Here is a 14,814-nt window from a genome sequence, read left to right on the forward strand (position 1 = left end):
GCCCTGACCCGGAAGCGGTTGCTCCGCTCCGCGGAGGCGCTCTAGGCCCCGACGCCCGAGACTCGGTAGCCGGAAGTCGTCCGGGCTCAGGCTGAGCGCAGCCAGGCCCTTGTGGAAGGCAGGCAGTCGGCTCCCCGTGGCCGGCGGAATGGCAGCCCGGGCGGAGCTGGAGGAGCTGGTGCGGCTCCAGGGAGAGCGCGTGCGGGGCCTCAAGCAGCAGAAGGCCAGCGCCGACCAGGTACGGCCCTGGAGGCCGGGGAAGGACGTACAAGCGGGGGTAGCCTGGCCAGAGGACAACCTTGTGGAAGACGGGACTGGACGGGCAGGGAGGAGGATGGGGTGGCCTGGGGAGATAGCTGGGGCGGATCCCGAGGGAAGGACAGCTGGGTCCAGGCCGAAAGACCTGGCCCCGTCGCTGATCGGAGACATCGAATGAATGAAGGGAGAGGGAAAGGGCCGTCTAAGGGTTAGCCCCGCTGATTCTTTTCCCCAACAGATCGAGGAGGAGGTGGCAAAACTCCTGAAACTGAAGGCACAGCTGGGCCCTGATGAGAGCAAACAAAAGTTTGTCCTCAAGACACCCAAGGTAATATTATTCCTATAAGGGGACTCTGAGTCAATCCCTAATCTACTCAAAAGGGTGTGTAGGTCTGCTTTACCGAAGTAGGTCATTGAGGAGGATCTGAAATATTGCAGAGGAAACAATAATTGTTCTGGCTACTGGGCTGGATTGAGCTCTACTTGAGTCATTCTGGGATAGCAAAGTGATGACGGAAAGGAGGCCAGCTGGGTACCCAGCCTGCTTCTGTACTCTTTTCACTCAGTACATCATCATTGAGTGCTTATTGCTATGTCCCTACTGTAGCACAAAGTTCTAATCATACCATGCTGGACACTGCAACCTGCCTTCATGTTTCTTCCATCCTACTGAAAGAGAACACTTTAGCACAGATAGTCCCACACATGAATAAGCAATTGTAAATTGGGGTAAGTGATATGCAGAAATCCACAAAGATGCTCAAAAACATAAGAGTGCTAGAGAGTCTGAGAAAGCCTCACCAAGAACGAGTACACTGTAGGGACCGGGAATGTGGCTTAGCGGTAGAGTGCTTGTCTTGCATGCATGGAGCCCTGGGTTTGATTCCTCAGTACCACATAAACAGAAAAAAAAACGGAAGTGGTGCTGTGGCTCAAATGGTAGAGTGCTAGCTAGCCTTGAGCACAGAGAGGCTCAGGGACAGAGCCCAGACCCTGAGTTCAAGCCCCAGGACTGGCAAGAAAAAAAGTAGTACACTACAAACCTTGGAGATGGATACAGATAGCCAGAGGAAGAGTATAAGGAAGATAGATGCACTGATGTGGAAACCTTGAAACAAGAAAAAATGTTGGTACTTTGATCATCTCCAGGAACTAGAAGAGAATCTATATACAACCCAATAGAGAGGAAAAGTAGAATGGAATGAAGGTAGAAATTTCCTAACCCATCTCCAAAGTTTCACTGCAGGTGTCACTTTCTGCAGGTTCTATAGACAGGAGTATTTATCCCTTCATATTCGTTCCCTGGGTCCTTCATACGTATCTATTATTGCGCACCAATCCTGGGTCTTGAAGTCAGGGCCTAGGTGAGGTCTCTGAGCTTTTTTGCTCAAGGATAGCTTTCTACCACTTCAGCCACAGTTCCACTTCTGGCTTTTCTGGTGCTTAATTGGACATAAGGATATCACAGACTTTCCTGTCCAGGCTGCTTTAAAGCACAATCCTCAGATCTCAGTCTCTTAAGTAGCAAAGATTACAGGTATGAGCCACTAGTGCCCAGCTAAAACACATTTTTCTTTCTTTTTGGGGGGAAGGGGGATGGTGAATTGGAATAGGAGGAGAAATAATGGAAATGTTTATTATTTTGATAATGGCAGTGATCTTATGGTTGTATTAAAATATCAGGTCTGAGCAAATTAAGCATTTAATTTATTTTCATTTTGTGTTGTTGCATTTGCTATTCAGTGTTGAAAATTAGCTGTTGATTTAAATGTCTATTCAATTTTCAAATACAATTGAAGGCTATAGCCCCAACAGAAAAATCAAGTTCAGTCAGTGGAGGTATTAGAGTCTAAAGAAAAATATCTTTTGGGGGCTGGGGATATGGCCTAGTGGCAAGAGTGCTTGCCTCATATACATGAGGCCCTGGGTTCGATTCCCCAGCACCACATATACAGAAAATGGCCAGAAGTGGCGCTGTGGCTCAAGTGGCAGAGTGCTAGCCTTGAGCAAGAAGAAGCCAGGGACAGTGCTCAGGCCCTGAGGCCAAGGCCCAGGACTGGCCAAAAAAGAAAAGAAAAATATCTTTTGCCATCATACATCAACATATCCAAGACCTCTTAGTATTTCATTAAGCATGACAAGCAGCAGAAGTCATAAAATTTGGAAGAATATGGCCAACAAAGAACTTTTAGTTGTTTACTTTTTTTTGGCCAATCCTGGGCCTTAAACTCAAGGCCTGAGCACTGTCCCTGGCTTCTTTTTTGCTCAAGGCTAGCACTCTGCCACTTGAGCCACAGCGCCACTTCTGTTTTTTTCTATATATGTGGTACTGAGGAATCGAACCCAAGGCTTCATGTATGTGAGGCAAGCACTTTGCCACTAGGCCATATTCCCAGCCCAAGATAAGACTTTCAAGGAGTCTTTTGTGACCAAAATTATTTTTATAATAATGTGTAATTTGCTTTTTTCCGCTGTGTTAACATTTGCACTGAAGGTGCAATAGTTACGGTACACTACTAATTAGAACTCCTGATGCCATAGCACAAATCAAAATTGGGACTAAACTGCATTAACCTATATAGTTAGTTGTTGCTCAGCATCCTGGAGATTGGTTCTAAGACCTGTAGAAAATCTGAAGTTGCTCAAAAGATGTAGCATTTGCATGTAAATTAGGCACATCTCCCATATACTTTCTTTTGGGGGTGGGGTGGGGAGTGGGGTGTGTTGAACTCAGCCTGCATGCTGTCCTTGAGTTTGTTTATTTGTTTGTGTTTTTTTCCCTTGTTCATGGCTAGCACTGTACCACTTGGAGCCACAGTTCCACTTCCAGTTTTTAGGTGGCTAATGGGAGATAAGAGTCTCATAGAGCCCGGCACTGGTAGCTCATACCTGAAATCCTAGCTACTCAGGCTGAGATCTGAGGATAGCGGTTCAAAGCCAGCCCGGGCAGGAAAGTCCATGAAACTCTTAGCTATTTCCAATTAACCACCAGAAAACTGGAAGTGAGGCTGTGGCTCAGAGTAGTAAAACCCTAGTCTTAAGCATAAGAGCTCAGGGACAGTGCCTGAGTTCAAGCCCCATGACTGACAAAAAGTCTCATAGACTTTCCAGCTCGGGCCGGAAATACTATTGTATGGGATGTACACATAAAGCACAAGTGATTTTTTTTTTACCTTGAGCAAAACAAAAACAAAAAAAAACACTCAAGGACAACACCCCCATCCAGAGTTCAAACCCTAAAATCAGCAAAAACAACCAACTTCTGGGAGTTTGGGTGTAGTATCAAAAAAAAAAGAATATTCATAGTTCACTGAAAGTTTATTAAAGTACTCCTCCTTTTACTACTACATATCTGTGTCAGTTTAGATTTACTTCATTTACCTCTACAGCAGAAATTGAATACAAGAAGCAAACAAGAATTATCTGTCGGGGCTTGGAGTATGGGGCTGGGAGTAGTGGCAAGAGTGCTTGCCTCTTATACATGAGGCCCTGGGTTCAATTCCCCAGCACCACATATACAGAAAACGGCCAGAAGCGGCGCTGTGGCTCAAGTGGCAGAGTGCTAGCCTTGAGCAAAAAGAAGCCAGGGACAGTGCTCAGGCCCTGAGTCCAAGGCCCAGGACTGGCCAAAAAAAAAAAAAAAAGAAAGAAAGAAAATGGCCAGAGGGGGCGCTGTGGCTCAAGTGGCACAGTGCTATCCTTGAGCAAGAAGAGGCCAGGGACAGTGCTCAGGCCCTGAGTCCAAGGCCCAGGACTGGCCAAAAAAAAAAGAATTATCTGTCTTTTATTAAGGCAGATATTAAAGACCTGCAAAGATGTAATCAATACCATTCTTATCTGATTTTTTTTTGTTTTGGAAAGTAATTATATTTTCCTGAAATATTATGTGTTACTATTTAATGGGTACACTAATATAATTTTTTATTTGTATAGCTTTATTTTCTAGTAGCAAATATTGATAGGTATAATCTACTTTGGATTTATAGTAAGAGTGTGAAGAGGTCCTAAGACCAAAGACTTTAGAGTAGATTGTAAAAGCCAAGACTAAAAGGTCTGACCTACAAAGAGAACAAAGTTGTTCTGCCACAAACTTGCTATGAGGCATAAACTGAAGATTTCTCAACATCTTCCAGTTTATCTATACAATGTTTCTGTCTAGCCTGGGCCTTGAGTTCAAGCCCTGCAACCTCAGAGAGAGAGAGAGAGAGAGAGAAATAGGATTAAATTTGATCAGAAGTACATTATCTGCATGTATGTAAATATTACAATGAAGCCCCTTTGTGTAATTAATTTATACTAATAAGAAAAAGTATGCTAGGAGAGAAAAGTTACTTACAAACTTTAGAATTCAACTCATTGACCCAGCTTGGGTTGTTTATGTGCTTATCATTAGGCAAGTATCTTCTATTAGGCAGGAATATTCCATTTTTCCTAAAGAGAGTTTTCAAAAAGCTGCCTACGGGCTGGGAATATGGCCTAGTGGCAAGAGTGCTTGCCTCCTATACACGAAGCCCTGGGTTCGATTCCCCAGCACCACATATGTAGAAAACAGCCAGAAGTAGCACTATGGCTCAAGTGGCAGAGTGCTAGCCTTGAGCAAAAAGAAGCTAGGGACAGTGCTCAGGCCCTGAGTCCAAGGCCCAGGACTGGCAAAAAAAAAAAAAAAAAAAAAAAAAAAAAACAATCAAAAAGCTGCCTAGGGGCTGGGGATATGGCCTAGTGGCAAGAGTGCTTGCCTTGTATACATGAGGCCCTGGGTTCAATTCCCCAGCACCACATATACAGAAAATGGCCAGAAGTGGCGCTGTGGCTCAAGTGGCAGAGTGCTAGCCTTGAGCAAGAAGAAGCCAGGGACAGTGCTTAGGCCCTGAGTCCAAGCCCCAGGACTGGCCAAAAAAAAAAAAAAAGCTGCCCAGAAAAAGGAAATGTTTTAAGAATCAAACCTAAAAGGAAATATGATTTAGAAGGCAAGTGAGTGTAGGAATCAATAAGGAGCGGTTTGTATGGGTTTTACGATTCAGTGGCATGTAAGAAAATCTAAGTTTGACACAGGATTTGTTTTCCTCATGGGTGAAAACACAATGACGTGTTCCAGAACTTATTATTCTCCAGTTTACATCTCTTCCTTGGTTCTTTGGTTAATTTTGACCCCAAGGGCACGAGAGACTACAGTCCTAAACATATGGCAGTCCGGGAGAAGGTGTTTGATGTAATCATCCAGTGCTTCAAACGCCACGGTGCAGAAGTGATCGATACACCTGTGTTTGAACTAAAGGTGAGAGATGGGGAAAGGAAGCTGCATGGTGGAAGCGTGGAGATAGGAAACCAAATGGATAACAAGAGAGTATGAGGTTACCCAAGGAATTGCGGGCGAGGGCATGGTACAAACCGTTCAAGCCCAACCAGTGGACAGATGTTTCTGATCTTCAGCTGGGAATGTTCACATCAGAACACTGATTTGAATACTGGGAATGTTCAGACTTTTAAAATCTATCAATGTGATAAATGAAAACCTCACAGGGCACAGACTATAGTAATACCATTAGGAAAATCCTGTGTTGGCTTTTGATGTTCAGATTGCAGGTGTCTTAAAAAAAAAAAAACCAAAACGCTTATGTTTGCTGGACTGTAATGTACTCCTAGATGTTTATTCTCTAGAAAAAATAACCAAACAGAAACACTTCAATATATCTTAAAATGTTATAGAAGTTTTGTTTTAAATTGGAGCAACCCAGCCATAGCATTAGTGAGAAAATAAGCACAGAGAGTCTCACTGAAATATTATACGTATTTAATAAGCAGTACATAATTGTAACCACTCTGTATATCACCTCTGTAGTAACAGCTAAAAAATAAAATAAATTTTGAAAAAGCAGTGATAACATTTACAAAATGATATTAGCCAAAAACCAACAAAAAGTTGATGTTTTCTTTTGATTGTAACTACATCAAACATGTAAGCATTGGGATAAAAAGGAGTATAGACAAGTTGAAATTAGGAATGCTAGGGTAGTGGGCTTTTTCATAATGCTTTTTTAGGAGATGAGGATGTTGCTCTGTAGCAGAGTACTTGCCTGGGTCTATCCTCAGTACCACAACAAAAGTTATGTTTATTGTCACCGCAGTTCTTTCTGATCTCTCTAGGAAACACTGACTGGAAAATATGGAGAAGACTCGAAGCTTATTTATGACCTGAAGGACCAGGGCGGGGAGCTGCTGTCCCTGCGTTACGATCTCACTGTATCTTTCTGAGCTTCGGCTCTCGGCCCTCACAGAGCTGGGGCCGTTCTCTAAGCCTTACATTTAGGGATAGACAGACATAGGTGAGATTCAACATAAGGCCTCCGACAGCTAGGGAATTCTTTCTGTAAACGAGGATGAGATTTTGGCTAAACCGAGCATAGCCTTAGAAATCTGGATCCTGAGTGAGACCTGGTCTGAGTTCTACAGTCCGCTGGCTCTAGACTCGCTCTCCGCTACACAGTTCAGTGCCCGTGTTTACTGGCAGGCACCCTCCCCCCAAGCCAAGCCTCTGATCCACAGGACCTTGATCTTTTTTGAGGCTTCCACTGCCCCTGTGGTAGCACATTTGATTCTCTTTACCTTCAGAAATGCTGTTTATCTTGCAGGTAGTGGTTTTCCCCAGACAGGGAGGGGTTAGACCACAGCTTCTGTAGGTAATGATAACTTCCGAAGGGTAAGGAAAGGAAAGGCGTTCTCCTTAACTGTCTGTTATCAGGTTCCTTTTGCTCGGTATTTGGCAATGAATAAACTGACCAACATTAAACGCTACCACATAGCAAAAGTATATCGGCGGGATAACCCAGCCATGACGCGAGGCCGATACCGGGAATTCTACCAATGTGTGAGTGTTGAAAAACTGGGGCAAGATGGGTAATTCAGACCCTCTCTCAATACAATCTGTTGAGTACTGTGGTATCCTTAGTAAAGTGGATGTCCCCAGATAAAGTGCTTGGATTTTAATGTTTTTATGTAGATTTCATAATGAAGAGGAAATGTTCCTCAAATATTCAACAGATGAAGAGATCATAGGGATAGGACAGACAGTATTGGTACGGAGCTTTTTTTTTTTTTTTCCAGTCCTGGGGCTTGCACTCAGGACCTGAGCACTGTCCCTGGCTTCTTTTTACTCAAGGTTAGCCCTCCACCTCTTGAGCCACAGCACCACGTCCAGCCTTTTCTGTTTATGTGGTGATGAAGAATTGAACCCAGGGCTTCATGCATGCTAGGCAGGCACTCTACCGCTAAGCTACATTCCCAGCCCTGATTCAGTGCTTTTTATATGAAACGATAGTGGTAGGATCACAGCAGAAGATAGCTGAGAAAGTTCCATGTGAGATATCAAATCTTCCAGACTGATGGCAGAACTTCTCGTGGATAGGAAAAAATATCAAAGGAATAAGTTGGAGGAATTAAGAAAAAAGGTAATGAAGTGGAAGATAATGAAGGAATCCCATAGATGGAGAGGATACCAGGACTCGTGAAAAGCCGAGGAATGTTGGCGTTTTCCTCTGAGCTGATTCTCAGACACAGAGAATGAAGTGGGGAAGTCCCATGCTGCAGTGCAAATAGAAAGCAGAGCTCTTCAAAGCAGAACTTCCAGAAAGTCTTTAATAGACTTCAACCCTTGAGAGTCTCTATCTAGCCCTCTCTGTCTGCAGGATTTCGACATTGCTGGACAATTTGACCCTATGATCCCCGATGCAGAATGCCTGAAAATCATGTGTGAGATCCTGAGTTCGCTTCAGATAGGCAACTTCCTGGTCAAGGTCAGAGCTGAATGGGGTTGGGTGGTCAAGGCAGGGCCTGGCCTCTCACAGGAGAAAGTCCTGTACAAAGGAACCAGTAGCCCAAGTAACCAAGACTGTTGAAGCTATTGAAGAAATTCTCACCTCACTCTGCCTTGGGTCCCCACAGGTAAATGACCGGCGCATCCTAGATGGGATGTTTGCCATCTGTGGTGTTCCAGATAGCAAGTTCCGTGCCATCTGTTCCTCCGTGGACAAGCTGGACAAGGTAATGACCCACGCACCTGATTCTTCTTTTTCCCAGATCCCACCCCTCCTTGAGCAATGGAAAACAAGAGTAGAAGTGCTTACCTCTATGCCCACTGGAGGAGGATTAGCTCCAGCATGTAGGTGGAAAGGCAGCTTCTGCTTTTTAAGACTCTTCCCCGAGAAGGAACCACATCTGCTCTGTGGTGGGGAAGCTGCCCAAAGGTCCTTGACTAGTGTCTGCCTAGGTATCCTGGGAGGAAGTGAAGAATGAGATGGTGGGAGAGAAGGGACTTGCACCTGAGGTGGCGGACCACATTGGAGACTATGTCCAGCAGCATGGTGAGGAACAGAACCCCACCTCCCAAGCAATCAAGCCACCCCCCTCAGTCCTAAAGCTGAATCTGTGTGTGTGTGTGTGTGTGTGTGTGTGTGTGTGTGTGTGTGTGTCATGTGCACATGAACTTGCAATCCAGGCAAAAAGGTAAGCCAGTCTGTTTCCCCAGGTGGGGTGTCCCTGGTGGAGGAGTTGCTCCAAGACCCTAAACTGTCTCAAAACAAGCAGGCCTTAGAGGGCCTGGGAGACCTGAAGCTGCTGTTTGAGTACCTGACTCTGTTTGGCATCGATGACAAGGTGAGTCAGAAATGGGAGCCTTCTCTGACCTTTGGGACTTCAGATCTGTGATGGTAATCTGGTACTGATCATGTCCTCGTCTCCTCAGATCTCCTTTGACCTGAGCCTTGCCCGAGGGCTAGACTATTACACTGGAGTGATCTATGAGGCTGTGCTGCTACAGACCCCAGCCCAGACAGGGGAGGAGCCCCTGGGCGTGGGCAGTGTGGCTGCTGGAGGGCGCTATGATGGACTGGTGGGCATGTTCGACCCTAAAGGGCGCAAGGTGCCCTGTGTGGGAGTCAGTATCGGAGTGGAGCGCATCTTCTCCATTGTGGAGCAGAGACTGGAGGTAGGTCCTGGGAGTGGGATCTCCGAGCCGTCAGGAATCTGTGCTGGTGTAGCCAAGACCCACATCTTCCTCATGACAAAATACTTAACATACTACTGCCATGTGACAGGCACCGTGCTTTGTGCTTTTCATGCATTAGCTAATATAATTCTGAATGTGCATATTTTTAGATGAGGGTGCTAAGGTCCTTAAAAAAACCCACAAATCTGCTCAAAGTCATGGAACTTGTAATGGCAGAGCCACACTGTGAAACCAGAAAATAAACACCCTTAAATCTTACTCCCTGCCTCTCTGTAATGCTCTCTGTCAGTGGGAAGAATGTGTGTGAGGCCCTGGGATTCCTCAGGTGTTTCCTTAGACTCTCTAGCACCTAGAGTAATACCACAGAAGCGCCAGAGGACTCAGGCTTTTCTTATTGATGCTACTTTTAAATGGCCAGTTGTTCTTGATCCGCAGAAATACTCTGAACACCTTCCCAATATTTCTGTTCTTTAGGGTTCTGTTCTTTAGGTTTCTGTTCTTTACTCATGTTTCCCAGTTGGGGTTGGGGTTGTAGTAGGCATTTATGTTGTAAGAACTTTGAAAACAATATTGCAGAAAAAGTCAAGATCAAGGAGCTGCACCAATCTGCCTTGCCCTCATCCACATACACCTGTCTATATCGGAAAGGTTCTTGTAGATCCTTAATCAGATCGCTTAAATGAGCTTGAAGGTACCTTTGCCCTTGCCTTAGATTATTTATTCTCATAATCATATATTCACGTCAGTTAATTTCATGTTTTCTAAGAGTGACCTTAACCCCAATTGCTAAATGAGAACACTGTTGCACTCCCCTGGTGGCGCTCACTGACTTGAACCTAGTCTCAGAATCCTGACTCGAGCCTGCCCTGTTTGCTTCCGGGGAGTGTCTCTGACTTACCTGCCCCTTCCCCAGGCTTTGGAAGAGAAAGTACGAACCACAGAGACACAGGTGCTTGTGGCATCTGCACAGAAGAAGCTGCTGGAGGAGAGACTGAAGCTTGTCTCAGAACTGTGGGATGCTGGGATCAAGGTACAGGAGGCAAGCCCTGGGGTGGCAGCAGACTTGAGAGTGACAGGCACAAACTAAAGAAAACTCACCCTTAGTATCTTCTGACATTACTACTTGGACTGGATGTAAGAGCAAGATGCCAGCTTGGGCCCCTAGGAAGTTGTCCCTGTGGATAGCAGCAGACAGCCCTCATCTTATGCCCTGGTCCCTTGCAGGCTGAGCTGCTCTACAAGAAGAACCCAAAGTTACTGAACCAGTTGCAGTACTGTGAGGAAACAGGCATCCCACTGGTGGCCATCATTGGCGAGCAGGAGCTCAAGGATGGGGTCATCAAGCTGCGTTCAGTGGCTAGCAGAGAAGAGGTGAGATTTCAAGTAAGAAGGCTAAGGGACAGGAATATATACCGTGTTGGCAGGCCTGTTCCCATTTGAGACCTGAGCAAAAGCCTGACATTCATATAATACCAACTTGTAAAGAACCTAAGGTTTGCCAGGTGCCAGTGGCTTACACCTGTAATCCTGGCTACTCAGGAGGGTTATCTCCAATTAAGTACCAGAAAACAGGAAGTGGCTCTGTGGGTCAAAGCGGTAGAGTGCTAGCCTTGAGCATACCTGCACAGGGACAGCTCCCAGGCCCAGAGTTCAAGCCCTACAACCTACAAAAAAAAAAAAAAAGGAGGGGCTGGGGATATAGCCTAGTGGCAAGAGTGCCTGCCTCGGATACACGAGGCCCTAGGTTCGATTCCCCAGCACCACATATACAGAAAACGGCCAGAAGTGGCGCTGTGGCTCAAGTGGCGGAGTGCTAGCCTTGAGCGGGAAGAAGCCAGGGACAGTGCTCAGGCCCGGAGTCCAAGGCCCAGGACTGGCCAAAAAAAAAAAAAAAAGGAGGGCCGGGAATGTGGCCTAGTGGTAGAGTGCTTGCCTCACATACTTGAAGCCCTAGGTTCGATTCCTCAGCACCACATATATAGAAAAAAAACAGAAGTGGCGCTGTGGCCCAAGTGGTAGAGTGCTAGCCTTGAGCAAAAAGAAGCCAGGGACAGTGCTCAGGCCCTAAGTTCAAGCCCCAGGACTGCCCCCCCCCCCCAAAAAAAAGGAATGTAAGGCTTAACTTGTTACTTGTTAATCTTGGGCTGGGAATGTGGCTTAATGGCAGCAGTGCTTGTCTGGTATGCAGGAAGCCCTGAGTTCAATTCCTCAGTACTAAATAAACAGAAAAGGCTGGAAGTGGTGTTGTGGCTCAAGTGGTGGAGTGGTAGCCTTGAGCACAGGCAGGCTCAGGGACAGAACCCAGGCTCTGCCTGGGTTCAAGCCCAAGGATGGCCAGAAAAAAAAAAAAAAATCTCTTAATCTCAAGAGATATCCGGTCTTCTGGCTTCTCCAAGAGGCACTGCCTATTCTGGAATGTCTGGCTGGGTTCCTGTTACCATCTGAGCCAAACACGCCTAAAAATGTCTGCATTCAGGGAGCAGTGGAGTGGAAGTTGCAGATGCTCATACCTCCTTCTCCTCCCTTCCTGGCCAGGTGGATGTCAGAAGAGAAGACCTCGTGGACGAGATCAGAAGGAGAACAAACAAGCCCCTCTGCATCTGCTGAATGGAGCATCCTGTCAGAGGAACTGGACTAGCACTATTTAAAGCGGAAACTACATATGTACTTCAACAGCGTGGCCCACTTCATGCAGAGCATTTGAAGAGCTGTCAGGACAAAATCTTCTTTGTTTCTGTCATGATTATCCCAGTGGCGGTCCACTGACAAAAATGGCCAGGTCTCTGCCTATCCGTGTAAAATTATCGACCACTTCCTATAGAAGACCCTGCCAGCCACTGCCTCCTAAGCTTCTGGGATGCACCTGAGGTGGCCTCCGAGGCAGGACCCCCCCACACCAGATGGAGCAGACGAGCGCCCACAAACCTTTCGCCAAAGGTCCAATAAAATGACTCAACCGTTGGTGCCTGTCTGTGTCACTCTCTGGTGCCTCGCTCTTCTCATTCAGACTATTTAAGCGGTGGAAAAAAGAAAAGGGGAAAGACGCCGAACGGCCCCACCCATCTTTTCCGGGGTGAATGGCGAGCCGGGAAAATCGCCCCGGGAGCAAGCACCCTGTTCCAGCCACTCCTGGGGCTGAGGGCTTTGCTCTGAGTGGCCGGCCAGGGTTTTTAGCCTTCCCACCCGAGGAGGGGCCCGGAGCCCACCGCGCACGTGCAGCCGATACCTCCACCCTCGGGGGGCGGGGTCGCGCGCGGGGCCAATGAGCGCTTGGGGGGGTGGAGGGTAGGGAAACTTCCAGAGGCGATCTGGGGGAAGGAAGTCATACATTGGGTACGGGGCCGGGCCCTGCGGTTTCGCCATGCAGTCCAAGCGCGAGTGTGAGGTACGGGAGCCGGGGCTCGGGGGAGCCCCGCCTGGGTGGTAGGCACGCCGGCGAGATGGGGGCGGCCCCGCGAGCCCTGCCCCCACTCCAGCTTGCCTTTTCCCCCTTAGCAATGGTGTGAGAGGGTGAACCCAGAAAACAAGGCGGCCCTGGAGGCGTGGGTCAGGGAGACGGGCATCCGCCTGGTGCAGGTGAACGGGCAGAGGAAGTATGGCGGGCCACCTCCAGGTACGGTAGCCTCGGCCCCTAGCACCTGTCGCCGTGGGGCCGGCGCCCCGGGCCGGGAGGGACCGGGCCTTCCCACCCCCCCCCCACCCTCCCCACCCCCCCAGCCGGCGCACGGGCCTTCGGCCCTGTTGGGAGGCGCGGGGCCCGTCGGGGTGCAGGCCCGCGGCTTGGGGCGCGGTCCGGGCGGGGTGTTCCCACTTCCTAGACGGCCGCGAGCCCGAGCCCCGCTGGGTGACCGCGTCCCTCGGCACGCCCCTCTCCCCAGGCTGGGTGGGCAGCCCGCCGCCGGCCGGCTCCGAGGTGTTCATCGGCCGTCTGCCCCAGGACGTGTACGAGCACCAGCTGATCCCGCTGTTCCAGCGCGTGGGCCGCCTCTACGAGTTCCGCCTGATGATGACCTTCAGCGGCCTCAATCGCGGCTTCGCCTACGCGCGCTACAGCTCGCGGCGCGGCGCGCAGGCCGCCATCGCCACGCTGCACAACCACCTGCTGCGGCCCGCGTGCCCGCTGCTGGTGTGCCGCAGCACCGAGAAGTGCGAGCTGAGCGTGGACGGCCTGCCGTCGGGCGTGACCCGCCGCGCGCTGCTGCTCGCGCTGCAGCCGCTCGGCCCCGGCCTCCAGGAAGCGCTGCTGCTGCCCAGCCCCGGCTCGACGGCCGCGCAGATCGCGCTGCTCAAGTTCAGCTCCCACCGCGCCGCCGCCATGGCCAAAAAGGCCCTCGTGGAAGGTAGGGGTGACGGCCGGGGGAGGGGGCGGGAGGGGGGGGCGCCTGGTTGGAACAGCGCTTTACACCCCGCAGGTCAAGGCGAGCAGTTAAAAGCCTCCCCACCCCACCCCACCCCCATCTCTGGAGTCAAGCAGGTGTGAGTTCACGTGTATTTGCTGTAGTGCTACAGTATACCTAAACTCAACACTTGTAAGGCCGGCATTGTGTCGAACCCTCCGCGTTCTAGAGAGGACTTGCCCCAGGGAATTCAGCTGGGCCGCCCCGGCTGGGGAACTTGTTTTCTCAGGCAGCTGGGGGAATTAACAATGGTTACTTAACATATTTCCTGATCCAAAGCTAGTGCCGACTAGTGCTGACTGGAAAGGGTCGCCGTGGTGATGGTTATCGGGTAGCCCGAGCCCGCCTCCTCCACCCAGGAGACTTAGAACGTGGCAGTTGTCACATCCTGTTTACAAATTAAAAGGGAGACAAGAAAAGGCAAGGGCCTAAAGGTCTCGCTCTCGCCTCTTCATCCAGGGCAGTCCCGCCTCTGTGGAGAACCTGTGACTGTGGAGTGGCTCAAGCCAGACCTGAAGCAGCGACTGCGCCCCCAGCTCGCCAGCCCCTCCCTGCAGCGCCTCCAGCCAAACAGTGGCCAGCTGGCCCTGGCTAAGAACAAGCTAGGGTCCCAGGGACCTCGGGCTGCCCTGCAGCTGCTGTGCCAGCGCATGAAGCTAGGCAGCCCCGTGTTCCTCACCAAGTGTCTGGACACGGGACCTGCCGGCTGGCATCGCTTCTGGTACCAAGTGGTGATCCCCGGGCACCCGGTGCCTTTCAGCGGCCTCATCTGGGTGGTGCTGACCCCAGACGGGCAGGATGGTCATGAAGTGGCCAAGGATGCCGTTTCCTCACAGCTGCTGGAGGCGCTGAGCGAGTCTGAGGCCAGCCTCTTGTGGGCTGGCGTGGCTGAGGCAGGCACTATAGCTAGGCAGTAATGTCCCTCCCCTCCCCCTCCCCGGCAGTCTACATGGGGCGGCAGAGCCCGTGTCCACCCCCAGCCCAGCAGGCCTGGGCAGCCACTTCTGACCCCCCCATGGGGAGGGATGTGGGCTCTGCTCGCCCTCCTTACCGGGGCATGGCCCCCTACCTGACGGCTGCTCAGGTTAACCTTCAGTTGTGACACCGGAAGGTTGCTCTCCCCGAGTTCAAGGTTCTGTCTTTACCCCGTGCTCCTCC

The 14,814-nt window shown here is 49.6% G+C and overlaps 2 protein-coding genes across 2 annotated transcripts; both read left to right on the forward strand.

Moving 5' to 3' along the window:
• The first annotated feature begins 79 nt into the window (after positions 1–79).
• On the forward strand, positions 80–12,220 carry Hars1 (histidyl-tRNA synthetase 1). The gene is made up of 13 exons (XM_048331512.1): positions 80–238; positions 497–586; positions 5,414–5,533; positions 6,403–6,498; positions 6,998–7,123; positions 7,941–8,048; positions 8,197–8,295; positions 8,522–8,615; positions 8,780–8,907; positions 8,996–9,238; positions 10,173–10,289; positions 10,484–10,630; positions 11,795–12,220. The coding sequence occupies exons 1-13, from the start codon at positions 149–151 to the stop codon at positions 11,864–11,866; spliced, it is 1,530 nt and encodes a 509-aa protein (XP_048187469.1). The 5' UTR covers positions 80–148; the 3' UTR covers positions 11,867–12,220.
• Positions 12,221–12,607: 387 nt separating this feature from the next.
• Positions 12,608–14,692, forward strand: Dnd1 (DND microRNA-mediated repression inhibitor 1). The gene is made up of 4 exons (XM_048331520.1): positions 12,608–12,644; positions 12,755–12,872; positions 13,138–13,599; positions 14,116–14,692. Exons 1-4 carry the CDS (start codon positions 12,621–12,623, stop codon positions 14,571–14,573), a joined length of 1,062 nt encoding a protein of 353 aa, XP_048187477.1. The 5' UTR covers positions 12,608–12,620; the 3' UTR covers positions 14,574–14,692.
• Positions 14,693–14,814: the final 122 nt, after the last annotated feature.

Source organism: Perognathus longimembris, chromosome 22 (assembly GCF_023159225.1).
Source record: "Perognathus longimembris pacificus isolate PPM17 chromosome 22, ASM2315922v1, whole genome shotgun sequence".
NCBI classification, from domain to species: Eukaryota; Metazoa; Chordata; class Mammalia; order Rodentia; family Heteromyidae; genus Perognathus; species Perognathus longimembris.

Excerpts from the sequence above, each read along its gene's own strand:
- Dnd1 (XM_048331520.1), top strand. The coding sequence starts at position 12,621 with ATGCAGTCCAAGCGCGAGTGTGAG. Across the intron at positions 12,645-12,754 it reads AGTCCAAGCGCGAGTGTGAG|CAATGGTGTGAGAGGGTGAA; the intron begins GTACGGGAGCCG and ends TTTCCCCCTTAG. Across the intron at positions 12,873-13,137 it reads GTATGGCGGGCCACCTCCAG|GCTGGGTGGGCAGCCCGCCG; the intron begins GTACGGTAGCCT and ends CCCTCTCCCCAG.
- Hars1 (XM_048331512.1), top strand. The coding sequence starts at position 149 with ATGGCAGCCCGGGCGGAGCTGGAGGAGCTGGTGCGGCTCCAGGGAGAG. Across the intron at positions 587-5,413 it reads TTGTCCTCAAGACACCCAAG|GGCACGAGAGACTACAGTCC; the intron begins GTAATATTATTC and ends TTTGACCCCAAG. Across the intron at positions 10,631-11,794 it reads CAGTGGCTAGCAGAGAAGAG|GTGGATGTCAGAAGAGAAGA; the intron begins GTGAGATTTCAA and ends CTTCCTGGCCAG.